General features: G+C 37.5%; 1 protein-coding gene across 3 annotated transcripts in view; it reads right to left on the minus strand.

Annotated features, from left to right (window-relative positions):
* Positions 1–3,700: 3,700 nt before the first annotated feature.
* CNTN3 (contactin 3) overlaps positions 3,701–14,400 on the minus strand; it is a 297,168-nt gene continuing 286,468 nt past the window's right edge. For all 3 annotated transcript variants that reach the window (XM_072989444.2, XM_020811500.3, XM_078385204.1), the window contains exons 19-21: positions 13,161–13,273; positions 9,924–10,092; positions 3,701–6,213 (exon numbers count right to left, since the gene is read on the minus strand). In XM_072989444.2, the coding sequence (XP_072845545.2) occupies positions 6,116–6,213; positions 9,924–10,092; positions 13,161–13,273 (380 nt within the window). In that variant the 3' untranslated portion in view covers positions 3,701–6,115. The remainder of the gene's footprint in view (positions 6,214–9,923; positions 10,093–13,160; positions 13,274–14,400) is intronic.

Raw genomic sequence — 14,400 nt, forward strand, 5'->3', positions numbered from 1 at the left:
TTGAGCTTAAGGTGCTGTTACATTCAAGGCATTACTCTGCTCAATCTTCAGGTCAGTAGAATCCAGAGTGCTTTGTCTCCTGCTAATTTGTCAATGGATGTTGGACTCATGTCTTGTTTTCTCCAGCTCTTGGACTAGCATCACAGTGGTCATGTAGAGCCCATGTAATCACATTTGGTTCATAATTGGCTCTTTTAATGGACTAAATGCTGAGCTTGGTGGCAACTGGCAGTACATAAAGGGAAGTGCAGCTTCTTAGAAATGTTGCCCAGTGACTCTAAGCTCTACAACAAGGTAGAGAAGCCAAAAATGGATTTTGTTTCTTTCCCATTTGGCTTGAAAATGTGGGTCTGGGTTTTGGGAATGCACATGTTTTCTAGTGATTAGAGAAACACAAGTACAGGTCAATAGGAAAAGAGGGATTTTTCTTTCTTCTTACAGTGAAAATTGTAACAAGAATGCTAAAAAGAGTCATCCTTTCAAAATGACTATGAAACAATTTAAAATAGCCTTTCTTTATGTATGTTTTGAATTAACTTTCCAGTATAGAGTGTTAAACTACAGCCAGGATGTTCAGAAAAATAATAGTACTTGTAATGGATTGGAAGCCTCCATTGAACCATATTTATTTATTTATTTATTTGATTTGTATCCTGCCCATCTGGTTTATTTGACCACTCTGAGCCTTTATAGGTTCACCCTATAAATAAAAGAAGACCAGCAACAGTCTGTCTAAAAGCTGTTTAGCCATTGAAATTTCTTGATTGGAGAGTTTTAGTTTTGTTTTGGAAGTAAAATGAAAGTGCTTTCTGAAATGTTCAACTAGATAAAGATAAGTACCAAATTGGCTTAAAACAGTATTTCTTCAACTTCCTGTGTTTAAGGGTCTGTGTTTACAACAAATACCTGATAGCAAGTTCTTCCTGTTACAAACTATTCTGTAAAATTTTAGACTGCATAAAGCATTTCATGAATTCACCTGGAAAAATCTGTCAGGTCTCATATAGTGCTCAACGTGAACTGAATGTTTAAACTAGAATACATGGAAATAGGCTCTTTCAGGCTATGCATGTATGTAAGCATGTACATTGCTCCATTAAAGGAGAAATAGTATTAACTCTTTTAAAGCTGCAGCACAAATGCAATCTCTTTAAAATTAGAAATCCAACTTTAAAAATGCTCTCCAGGGCTCCAAACACTTTGCCAGCATGAGTGGCAATTTACATCAGCTCTAGAACTTGTTATTGCTTGTAAAAGGGAGACAACAGTTCAGCTGAAAGAAGGAAGTAGGAAAGAAAGCCCCATGACTTCCTCTCCTATACAATGATGGGCTTGGAATCTGAGGATGTTCTGACACTGGGCTGAGATACAGAATGGAATACCCTGAATGATTTCCTTTTCAAGGGTTTATATTAAAACCCCAGACAACTAAAGATACCTCAAATGGGGGAATCAGGCCCTTAATCTTTTCAGAGGCTTAAGAACCAGAACCTTAATTTTATTTACAAACTTGAAAGGAATCTGCCCACTCCAAAACACAGTTTAAAACCCCCTTTTTAATCCTCAAGCTTAACATATCTTGACAGTTATTCTAATACACCTGTGTTTCCTTTACAATCGAATAGCAGACAAGAATTTTCTTCAATGTTATAAATGTTTTATTAGAATAAAAAAAATTACATACAGTAACCATAGGATATACACAAACAGCTAAAAGTTAACAAAGAAATTGGATTTTTTTTTCAATATGAAACAAAATACTCTGTACATATCTCACAGAGATAATAGAGCTAGAATGTAAATTCAATAAGATGATCATGACAGTTGTAGTACAGAAAGATGATGTCGAATAGGCTTCTCCAACCTTGTGTCTTCCAGATGTTTAAGACTAGAACTCTTGAGCAGTCCCAACAATTGGTCCTGCTGGCTGAGAACAATGGAAAAAAAAACACTGGAGGGCATTAGGTTAGGGAACACTAAAGGAGTTGTAACCAGAAATAACAGATTTACCAATCATTGCAAGAGTATGAAATATGTGAAGAACAAGTTTGTTCCCATCTATTGATAATTGTTTGGAAGCCTCAGTTGTTTGCCACGTTGAAGAGCTAGCAGCTATTTATATTATTTTGCTATGTACATTATATACAGATTTCCCTAGGATACTTAGAAAAGGAGAATGTTTCAAAGTTATAGTAGTAAGATCATTTTTGAGCTGAATGTGTAATAAAATATTGAGTAATGTTTGCATTTTTATAGGTCCTGTTCTTGGGTTGAAATATGAGAAAGCATGAATTCATACTTCAGGATGAAAAAAAAAATTGGTGCAAGCATTGAAACTGTGGTAAATCAGATATAGCAAAGATCGGTTTTATGTACTGTACACATTGTTTTGGGTATAAAGAGTTCACTTAATGACATCAAGAAAGAACTTTGCTTGTAGAAAATAGCAGTGAACTTATTGTCACCCAGAGTAATTCTAGATGTGATGAAGAACTGTACCAGGATCAATATTCAAAGAGCATCCAATGAATGACACACTAAGTGGCATATAGAAGGACAATGAATTTAGGGCTGCCAGAAACATTACGTATGATTTAGGGGGATAATATTCCATGGTTATAAGGCTCTGGTGCATTAAAAAGTGTGATGTTCTATTCTGGGCATTTCAACTTTTTAAAAAAACCACAATAATGACCAGTATGATGTATAAAGAGCAGTATAGTAGCAAAATATAAGGAACTGGGTGAGCTAGTGAAGGTTATAATGAAAGCAAGGGAAAACATACAGTCATGCGACAAAGAAAAGACACCCTCTTTGAATTTGATGCCTTTACATGTTATGACATAATAAAAATCATCTGGTCCTTAACAGGTCTGAACATTAGGTAGGATACAGCCTCAGATGAACAACAATACATAACATATCACACTGTGCTATGATTTATTTAACAACAATAAAGCCAAAATGGAGAAGCCTAGTATACCCTTACTTCAAGAGGCTAAGAAGTAGGCAGATGCTGCTAACCAAATGCCCTTGAGGAACTGATCGTCAGCAAGTGTGACCATTCTGTAAAAGCCAAAGTTTTAGCAGTTTGCTGCTCTGAAGCATTCAGGTGTGTGTGAACACAATCCCAAGGAGGAAACACATCAGTAATGATCGTAGAAAAGTAATTGCTTCTGCTCATCCATTTGGGAAGACTGATAATGGCATTTCCAAATAATTTAAAGTCCATTATTCTACAGTCAGGAAGATTATTCACAAGTGGAAAACATTCAAGACAATTGCCAATCTTCCCAGGAGTGGATGTCCAAGCAAATTCACCTCAAGATCAGACCATGTAATGTTCAGAGAAATTGCAAGAAAAAAAGAAAAAGAAAAAAGAGAGTTACATCTCAGACTCTACAGTTAGCATATTAAATATTAATGTTCATGAAAGTACAAGTAGAAAAAGATTGAACAAGTATGGTAGTTTGGAAGGATAGTAGGAGAAAGTCTCTACTCTCTAAAAAAACAAGGCAGCATGGCTTAGGTTTGCAAAACCACAGGGCATGTGGAACAATGTCCTTTGGACAGGTAAGACTCAAGTGGAAATGTCTGGACATAATGCACATCACAAGCTGAATATGAGCCAACAGTGTGATGTGGCTACAATAAAGGCAAATGCTATTTTAGGCTGCATTACCAGAAGTATAGTCTCCAAATTTATTTATTTATTTATTTATTTATTTATTTATTTATTTATTTATTTATTTATTTATTTATTTATTTATTTATTTATTTATTTATTTAATTTAATTTTATTTTATTTTATTTTATTTTATTTTATTTTATTTCTATCCCACCTATCTGATCGTATTTGACCACTCTAGGCGGCTTACAATAAAACAACAATGTAATTTTAAGACATTACAGCTAAAACGTAAATGAAGATAGAGAACAAAATAAAAGGAAAAGATCGTCAAGGATTTTCTGTTGGGAAGGCCTGCCTATACATCAGTGTTTTTAGTTGTTTCTTAAAAATGCCCAGCGAGGGAGCCGCAAATCTCAGGGGGTAAGTTGTTCCAAAGGCGAGGAGCCACCGCCGAGAAGGCCCGATTTCTGGTCTTTTCCTTTCGGGCCTCTCTCGGCGTTAGGCTCCTCAGCCTCACCTCCTGGCTCACGCGAGTGACACGGATAGATCTCGGTGGGAGGTACTAGTTCCCCTCTATTTGGCACTGGTTAGGCCTCATCTTGAGTACTGTGTCCAGTTCTGGCTACTTGACCTTGTAGTCATTGAGTCGATCAGGAGCCTTTTGTATACCAAAATATTCTACAGTCAAATGTGAGACCATCGTCCTATAACTAAAGCTTGGCTGAAACTTGGTCATGCAACAGGACAATGATCCCAGGCACACCAACAAAACTACAACAGAATGGCTGAAAAAGGTGTTGTAATGGCCCAACCTGCTTGAAATGCTATGATGAGAGCTTAAGACAGCTGTGCATAAACAAATGCCCACAAACCTCAATAAACTGAATCAACGTTGTAAAGAAGAGTGGGCCCGAATTCTTCCACAATGATGTGTGTGACAGTCATACATCATACAGAAGACTGATTCTACAAGCTATTGAATCATACAGTGTACTTAGCTGTTTCATACATGACTTTTCCATGTTGGCTTAATTTTCGTTAAATCATGACACGGTGTAATATGTCATGTTAAATCATGACACGGTGTAATATATCGCGGTGTAATTTTCAAACCTGCTAAGGATCAGATGATTTTTATTATGTGCTGATATGTAAGACCATAGGATTCAAAGAGGGTGTACTTTCTTTTTCACATGACTGTAGTTAAAATTCAAGTGCCTGAAATACACTGTTGTGGGGTTAGGATAATAAAATTATTGCAAGGCCAAACACGGTTGTAAATGCCAAACACCATGTTTTAAATAAATAGGAAGCCAAGCAGCCCCCTTCCAAAAAAAAAAAAAAAAAAAAAAGGTGGAAGGGATAAGTAGAAGATAATGTACCAGCTGAGTGCTCTAGTAGGTTAGAAAGTATTCTGGTATCTTGATAATTGAGATCTTAATCTTGTGCAGACCATTCCCCTGCCCTGAAATCAGAGCATAAAGGCTCCCTCTCTGGAAATCAACCATTAAAAATATAGAGAAGAACTAGACTTGTAGCTGACCTTTTAAAGAAAAGGAACATTCACAATCAAATCTAGATTGATTGATACAGGTTTTTTTTAAGTGTTGATGTCAGATTGGCTTTACAGTGATCTGGGTCTTTTCAATGTTTGTTGTTTAGTCATTAAGTCATGTCCGACTCTTCGTGACCCTATAGACCAGAGCCTGCAAGGCCCTCCTGTTTTCCACTGCCTCCCGGAGTTTGGTCAAATTCATGACACTGTGCAGCCATCTCATCCCCTGTCGTCCCCTTTTCCTCTTGCCTTCACACTTTCCCAACATCAGGGTCTTTTCCAGGGAGTCTTCTCTTCTCATGAGATGGCCAAAGTATTGGAGCCTCAGCTTCAGGATCTCTCCTTCCAGTGAGCACTCAGGGTTGATTTCCTTCAAAATGGATAGGTTTGTTCTCTTTGCAGTCCAGGAGACTCTCAAGTGTCTCCTCCAGCACCACAATTCAAAAGCATCAATTCTTCTGATGTTTATTTAATAGTAAATAAGGACATTAAGCAAAACGTCAGTATAAAAGGTCGAAAAGAGTTCAAGGTTTTACAGATTTTTTTTCTTGCATGAATTGTGTGTATCAGGATAGTTTTTGGGGCAAGGTGCTTCAAAATAATTTCATATCACTTAGAAAATGGAACTCTCAAAACTTTTCACAATGCTCATCCTCTTTTTCTTGTCATTTCTGAAGCATGTACTGTGAAAACTCCTTTGGTTCATTACATTTTAAGGCATTTTCTATTCCTTCAAAAGGAACTGTTTAATATGTGTGTGATTTGTTTTTGTTTCGAAGGAAAAATCCCAAGTTATAGAATGTGTTTAAATTCAGAGCAGTGGTAGATTCATGCATAACCACCATCTGTTGTTGCTGTCGTTATTGTTGTTTTCAAAAGCACTTTTAAGGAAATGATACGCCCAGACTTGGCTTCTCTATGAAAATGCATCACCACATGACTGCTTTGAAAACCAAAAATAGTGTCATGGGCATTAGACTGGACAGACCATGCAAAATTGCTGCGCTAGAGCCTCTTGCATCCATACCTGAAATGAAAGGGGGAAAGGAAGATTAGCAGAAGAGTATGTGTATCTCCCATTAAAAAGAGAGAGAAGACTCTACATCCCTACCCCACACTTATTTTGGATTCCCAATAGAGCTTTCACCTGAGTCTTTTTTATTTTTAAATAGAAATGCTTTCCTTAGTTCACAGCTTCACACATTTTGGCTCACTTAACATGTCTCCTTACTGACATTTCCTGCTGCTTCTGGGACTGTGTACAAGCTTCTCTCAACAGCATTTTAATATGCCACGAAATTGCTATCAAGCCTTTTGAGGAATCTGTATAATGCATGTTTATGAATTCTCTGGTGAGAACAGCCACATTGGCAGCCTATATGTGGTGCAACGCTGGGATGAGTATAACTGCAAAAGAAATGCAGCCATGATGGCTCACGAACATGTAAAAGAGGTGGAACAGTCTGATGTGACTTGTGCCATCAGAACCACTAGGAGAGCTATCATTTGCAGTACTAGTGCCATTAAGGAAAAGAATTGTACTTGTTCCTATTGGCAATTTTAAGTACACTGTTCCATGGTTTGCCATTTTTTTTAAAAAAAATGCTGTTGTCTATATGTCTTGGCAATGTATCCATTTCCCAGTTTTCCAACAATATGTATATGACTATTAATATCTGGGACAGTGATTCAACCGTCTCTAATCAGGCAGGAAAAAAAATCCGAACACCTGAAAATTAAAATCTAATTTCCTTCAAAAAAATAATGGTGTCTAATTTACGTGGTAATTTACTAGTTCAATTGAATGCAATTTTTCATGCATAGGAGTATGAAGAATTCTAATTGGTTTCTTTTCTTTCTTTTTTTTTGGCAACTGCATTATAGCAGAATAATGCATACTTTTTTCTTTTCTATAAAGACTCAAAAATGCTTGATAAAATTGTTTAAAATTAGGGAGATCTGAGGTGTAATTAGAGTGAAGAGTGAATAAGAAATGTTATGACAAATAGAAGGTTGAGATTGATGATTAATAAACCTGTAGAAGTTACCTATGATTAGCAATCAAACATCTGTAATCAATAAACAAGTTATATTTAAGACGTTTGGACCTTCATCTTCATCCTTCCATAATTAATGTTGATTTAGTGATCAACTGGTGGCAGTGGGTGAAAAGGAGTAGTAGTTTGCCTTCGTATGCTCTGTGTTTGGAGAGTCAGGCAGGGGCCATGAGGGGTGAACACCACAAGCAGTAACAGATATCTCATTCTTGGCTGAAACACAAATATGGGAACCATATGCCCTGTGGAAGACTCAGATGCCAACTCCATCACTATGTCTACCCTTGGAAACATTACTAAGGACATACTTGTACAGTAGGAACCCACCCACTCAGCCATATCCACAGGATCAGTATCCATAGTTTCATTTAACCCTGCTTGAAAATATTAAAAATATTAAAAGAAAAAGATCCAGAAAAAAATATTTTCACATACATTACAATTACAGGCCACTATGGAGCCAGAGACCATGCTATGGAGCCAGAGACCATGCTATGAAGAATACATAGCATGGTCCCTGGTGCCCTCTAGTAGATAAATCTGGTAATTCATGTGAAAATATTTTTTCTTGGGTTTTTTCCTTGTATCATTCACTGTTGTTCACAGTTTTCAGTATCCATGGGGGCCCATGGAACAAATTCCCAATGGATATGGGGATCCCACTGTATTATACCTCAAATCATGGGTTCATGCAGCTTCCACTGTGATACACATTATCACTTGCTTATAATACTTTGCTGCATTCTATATGGATCATTGTTTATGTGAAAGAATAAAGCTGGGGTGAAAACCAAAATGGCAGTGTTCAAAAACCTGGAGGGTGCCATTTAAGTCTCCCAGGACATCCATCATTGATGTCAAAATGGTCATTCTTGAAGAAAAGAACTGTCACGACAAATTCCATCAGGAGACAAATGAAGAAGATTTCATAAACTGGTGATTTATTCTATAGGCACAAAAACTTATTATCCCACTACTTTTTCATCAGATTGGGTATTATTATTATTATTATTATTATTATTATTATTATTATTATTATTATTATTATTATTATTATTATTATTATTATTATTATTATTATTATTATTATTATTAGTAGTAGTAGTAGTAGTAGTAGTAGTAGTAGTAGTAGTAGTAGTAGTAGCAGTAGCAGTAGCAGTAGCAGTAGCAGTAGCAGCAGTACTGTGTTTCCCCAAAAATAAGACATGGTGTTATATTAATTTTTGCTCAAAAAAAAATGCATTAGGGATTATTTTCAAGGGATATTTTATTTTACAGTCATGTCATCTTCTGGTTGCTGCACAATGCTGCACAATTGTGGAGGGCAGGGTTTCACTTAACTAGAGCTTATTTTTGGGGTAGGGCTTATATTACGAGCATCCTGAAAAATTGTACTAGGGCTTATTTTCAGGTTAGGTCTTATTTTCGGGAAAACAGGGTAGTAGTAGTAGTAATAGTTTTATTTATATGCCGCATTTCTCCCAACAAGGGACCCAGATACAGAGATGTCTGCATCACCAGCTTTGTTCCTTTAATGACCACTAATTAGACATTTGTAGACAGTTTTTGCAGATCTATGCCTTCTGGATGTTTTGATTACAATCCCCATTGAACAGAGTTCAATCTTTTGGTCTGCTCTTATATTTGCACTGCACAAAGACTCTGATCATTGCCTATCTGAATCTGCTTATTTATGCGAAAATGTTTTCATCCTTGCCCAATGACTGTTTTTAAAATGACTACTGTTACAATAATAATCAGTATTTGTACTTTTTCTATTTCTTTTCCCCTTCATCCTCACCACACCCAAGTATTTGTACAAATATCTGCCTATGTAGGTAACCCTTCATGGATATGGCAGTCCACAAATCTGGTGCCAAATAAAACTAGTTAGCCTTTAAGGTGCTACATCTCTCTTTGTTGTCTATACTCTTAATTTAAGGAGCTCCAAAAGTCATATAAAACAAAATGTACTGCAAGAACCTCTCTTTTGGTTTCTTTCAGCATGCACATGTCAAAATTATTAAACGCCAGATGTTTTGTTAGAGCGTTGAGTTGAACGCTCATATTTTGAAGATACTGTTATTTAATAATAAGAAAAAATAATAATTGTATGCTGTCTGACTGATGGTGATCCTTTCCAGGATTTTCCAAGTAGAGAATACTCAGCCGTGGTTTAACATTCCCTTCTTCTGGGGGTTCCCTAAGACTGTGCAGCTTGCCCAAGGCTACCCAGGCTGGCTTTGCCTGCAGGAGACACAGTGAGGAACTGAACTCCCAACTTCTAGCTAATGTATAGAGTTACCCAGACACCACTCAATAATACCACTCTAGAAAACAGCAGCCCAGCACCTTCCTAAGGTTAAAGTATCAGTCAAATTTCTTCTATTAATTAATATTCTCACATCAATTCTCATTCTAAAGAGAAAGTACATTGGGCAGGATCCAATGGTGGACAGAACCGTGGTTTCCAATGGAACTGAGTAGGAGTGGTTCCCCCCCCGCGCCTTGTTGTAGCCTCCCATGCATCAAAACTGAGTCTGAAGGGTAGAAAACTTCCCTGTAGTAGCTTCTGGGTGGCACAGAGGGCATGGAAGAGAGTAGGTGAGATTTAAAAAGCACCAAAAATGGAGCAGTGAATTTATGATAAAACAGAGGTCATCAGTGCCAGTAGACATACTTGCTAGTTTAGGTATTTTTATCTGCTCACTGCTAATGCCATCTCCACCATCAGTGGCTGCTTTAACTTCAATAATATAATCATCATTTAAAGGCAAAAGAAGCTCTGCAGATGTTCTGTTTGTGATCAGGACACTGAGCTGGTTCTGACTGCTTGTCCAATATAAAACCTGGTGAAAAAACCAAAAGCAATTACATTAGTAATGCTATTTAATCTACCACACTATTTTAATGTCATTTAGAAGTGGAAGAGGAAAAATGGTTCTTAAAAGATGGTGAGGGTAGAGAGGGAAGCCAAATAACAAAACAAAACCTAGCATCATTGAAGTCACTCCGAATATATAGTATTTATCAAACACATTTATCATAGCTTTAATCTAGAATGGAAAAATAAATTACAATAACAGAAGTATAATATATTCTATTGAGTTTCTCAGTAATGGTGCCCTGTATGAATTATTCTTCAATTTATATCTTGTTATTATATGGCTTAAGCACTTAAAGCAATAAATACAGACACATCTGGAATGGGATGTCAAAGGAAATAAAAAAATGCAAGCAACTGTGGTCTTTGGGTCTCCATGCAGCAAGTAATTATGTGGTCATGGAATTAAGTGCTTATTTCTTGCAGCCTTTTAAATATTTATGCCATCTATTAACAACACAGAGAGCACCATGGCAATAAACTTCATTTTAGGATACAATTCATCGGGAAGTGTTTTGGATAATAATGTAAGGGAGTCACAACAGCGTTAATCAGAACTGGATTAGGGCAGTTCAGATTTTTATGTCAGCAGCTTGATAGAGTAAACAATGTAGGGAAAGCAAAAGCTGAAAACTGATTTGTACCAGAATATCTCCCTCCTATGCAAGAGATTTATTCTGTGTCCTCTAAAACATTGTCATTAGTTTTACTGAAGTTTGTAGGAGAAGATGCTTGCACATACTGAGACCAGACAGATTACTGCATGTATAATTTCCCACTCCATTACTAATCAGAAGTGGATAAGGCAAGGAGAACAATGAGAAGAGAGGGGACAGTAATGATGTAGCATAGAGGTTTCATGCAAGACATTATTTTGAGCCCTACCACCTGTATGTTCCCAGTCTGCTGCATGGATTAGAGTGAATTATCATGGTTTGGCACAATCTCTATGTGGAAAACACAATCATATAGGATGAGCTAGGTAACAGCGTTCCGTGTCTAAGTTGCACTGGACCTGTGACCCTGGAAGATTGTCTTCGGACAAAACGCTGGCTCTGTGACTCTGAAAAGGGGATGAGCACCGCCCCCTAGAGTCGAACACGACTGGACAAAAATTGTCAAGGGGAACCTTAACCTTTACCTTTACCTTTAAGATGTACTGATCACATTCAGAAAATAGTAGACATATATTTATCCACACACTGTAGTGAGACAAATATATACTATGCATAAGGATATATGCATAAGGACATATTTTCCTAAAATTTTATAAATGCTGTTGTTAGTCTTAACTATAGTGGATCTATTGAATGAATGGAACTGATTAAGTTAAAAATGTATGTTAAGTCCCATTGATTCGATGTGTCTACTCCAGTTGTGATGAATGATTGGATTTAAATCTATGTATCATGGGTTTTGACTCCATAAAGAAAGTCACTGGCTTTATTTTGCAAGATCTGAGCAGGGCTGTTGACGATAGGAAATTTCAGAGATTATTAATTAGTAGGGCTGCCATAAATCAGAAACAACTTGACAGCATATGACTATTACTACTTTTCCCTTTCTGGCAGATGGGTATTTTTTGAGAGATTTTCTGATAGATTAATTTACTTCTTGAACATTCCAAATATATTCCACCATTACACCAACACATGTGGGCATTATTGTACACCAGTAGAGAACTTATATTGTTCCACCAATGGAACTAGTGTAGTATAAGTAGCAGATTGTTGGATATGGACAGGAAAAATCTGATCTCTGCTCAACCATGAAATTTAATGGGTGGCCTAGATAAGCCACCAGCTCTTAGTTTGGAATGCCATGTTTCAAGTCCAATGATGGAAATGTGAGGTACAAATGTGAAGATTTAAAGGTAATACAGAAGACATAGGCAATTATGCAAGCATAAGATGTAACACAAGGCTCACTGAAATTATGCATTTCTTAATGCATTTAAGTTACTAGTTACTTTTCCTCAGGTACAAGTACAACTTTTTTTTCAATCTTAATGGCAAACATATTTTTCAAGTACCAATTCTATGCAACCAAAATGCCAACATCCGCCAAGAAGAGGGGGGTATCAATCAGTTTGGGGGAACCGCAAGGCATGCAATTTTTGTAGTAGACAAAAATTGCAGGGAAAAAGCTCTAAGATGTGGAGGGGACTTAAAACAGTCCAATAAGTGAGAGCATGCTCAGCACATATGGTATGCTAACTGACCCTCATGGGGAAAAGTGGAATACTGGGCAATAGGGGAATGTAAATTGATATTGTCCCAGAAGACAGAATAGATTGCTGGCAGGTTTTCTGAAAGAGCAAATGCAACCACTACAATTTGTTACATTTCGTTGCAAGTCTCATCAGTAGGAATTGCTCCCAAATGCCCGAAGGACTGCAATACAATCATGACCATTTGTTGAAATACATGTGACTATCCAAAATACTAAAGTAATTACTACATAGGACTAAGATAAATATAGAGATTCAAGTAAAGAGCTGATATTTCCAAATAGTTGAAGATATACAAGGAATATTGAAAGAATACAGTAAAATGGACTGCCGTATATTTGAATTGCTATATTACTTTTCAAAATGAATTGGCAATTGATTTGACAGGAACTGGAAAGATGCTTTGAGAGGTAATGCTACTACTGTATTTCTGTACTTTTGTTGTGAATTGCTTTGGGCACATCCATGTTCAAAAGCAACACATAAATTAACATAGCAGCAGCAGTACATGTTAAAGAAGCTATCTATCTAGATCAGTATACATACATTGTGTTCAGTGAATTTCCAGCACTGCCTGTTTTTCTACAACTGTTAAGATAGCTGTGAGAATATGATTGACATAATGGTGAGATTATGGCAGGTTAAATGTGGCACTTGTTTGTTTGTTTAGCTGAACAATTCATCATATGGGTTGCAAAAAAGCCGCCCTTGAGGTGAAAATGGATGTGCCTAGTATTTATACAAAATTGTCTGCTTCTAGCAAGCATTCAATACTACATCACTGCTACCTTACTTATACTCACCTTATAGCCAATTACCTCCGACTCATTTTCCATTGCATGCACCTGCTCCCAATTCAGTACTACCCTGGAGTCTGTGACGTTCCAGACAATGTTTCCTGGAGGCTGGCTGGGCGCTTGGAATATATAATGAAAACACAATTTTAATTTACTTGACATTAGAGATGTATTATGCAAGACCAAATAATTGTCCAGGTAATTGACTGTCATCACATGTTGGATGCAAGTGCACTCTTGCAAGTCATCATCATTTATACAGTGCATGTATTTTTTGAAAAGGAGAGAGGCATATACATGTTGTTTTTCAAAGTGACCCAGGCTGCAGTCTTACCTTTACTAGTAAGTGAACCCCATTGAACACAGTGGAACTTGCTGTTACATACAGCACTGATGTTACCTGTCTGTCATGGGTTTGGAGGGAAAGTTCCATCCTATGGGGAGTGGAAGGCGGGACATCAGGAGGAGGGGCTGTACTGTATATATATGTGAAGCCTGTGTGGTGAAGTTTAGGAGACGCTGGGATGTGACGAAGCAGCAGCTGGGAAGAAGAAGCTGGTGTGGGAGTCTGTGTGTCAGACAGGGTACTAGTGTGTGTCAGAGTACCAACCTGATAGGTTCAGGTGTCTGTTGGTTAGCCAGAACTGATAGGTTCAGGGTCTGTGCTTCAAGTTAAGGGTTCTGTGTGAACCAAACTGTGTGTATGTATGAGTGAAACTAAGCCACGTTACTAAATCTTATTCACCTGATCATTTTATTTTCCCTGTGTGTTGTTTAAATAAACCTTATTCCTTTATTTGTTAAAAATCCATCCCTGGTCTGTGTGACTTCTTATAGGGAATGGTTGGTGGCAGCTTAGTGAAACTGTGGCATCTCCCAGTAGGTCTGGGTTTGTCACATTGATTGGTGTCCAGCGTGTGGGATACGACTGGTCCAGTTGTCCAGTGGTCCAGCAAAGCCTTGGCAAGTGTGCCCAGAGCAAGGGGGGTCTAGTCAGGGACAATCTGAGAGCACGTAGGTAATCTTCTAGGTGTACCTCACGGGGGGGGTGCACTAGTAGAAGAACGTGTAACCTCAGATTGGGGACTAGATTAGGGTGCTCTGCGGCAGCCTGTTTTGGCGGGAAAAAGCTGAGGCAAAACTGTGAAACAGCAGTGATCTAGCCTGCCTGCTGAGAGGCCCAGCAGAGGGGGGTAGACTCTAACTCGCTACAGTTGCAAGTAGTGCTGAAGGACAGCAGCAATCT

The sequence above is a fragment of the Pogona vitticeps genome, chromosome 2 (genome assembly GCF_051106095.1).
Source record: "Pogona vitticeps strain Pit_001003342236 chromosome 2, PviZW2.1, whole genome shotgun sequence".
Taxonomy (NCBI): Eukaryota; Metazoa; Chordata; class Lepidosauria; order Squamata; family Agamidae; genus Pogona; species Pogona vitticeps.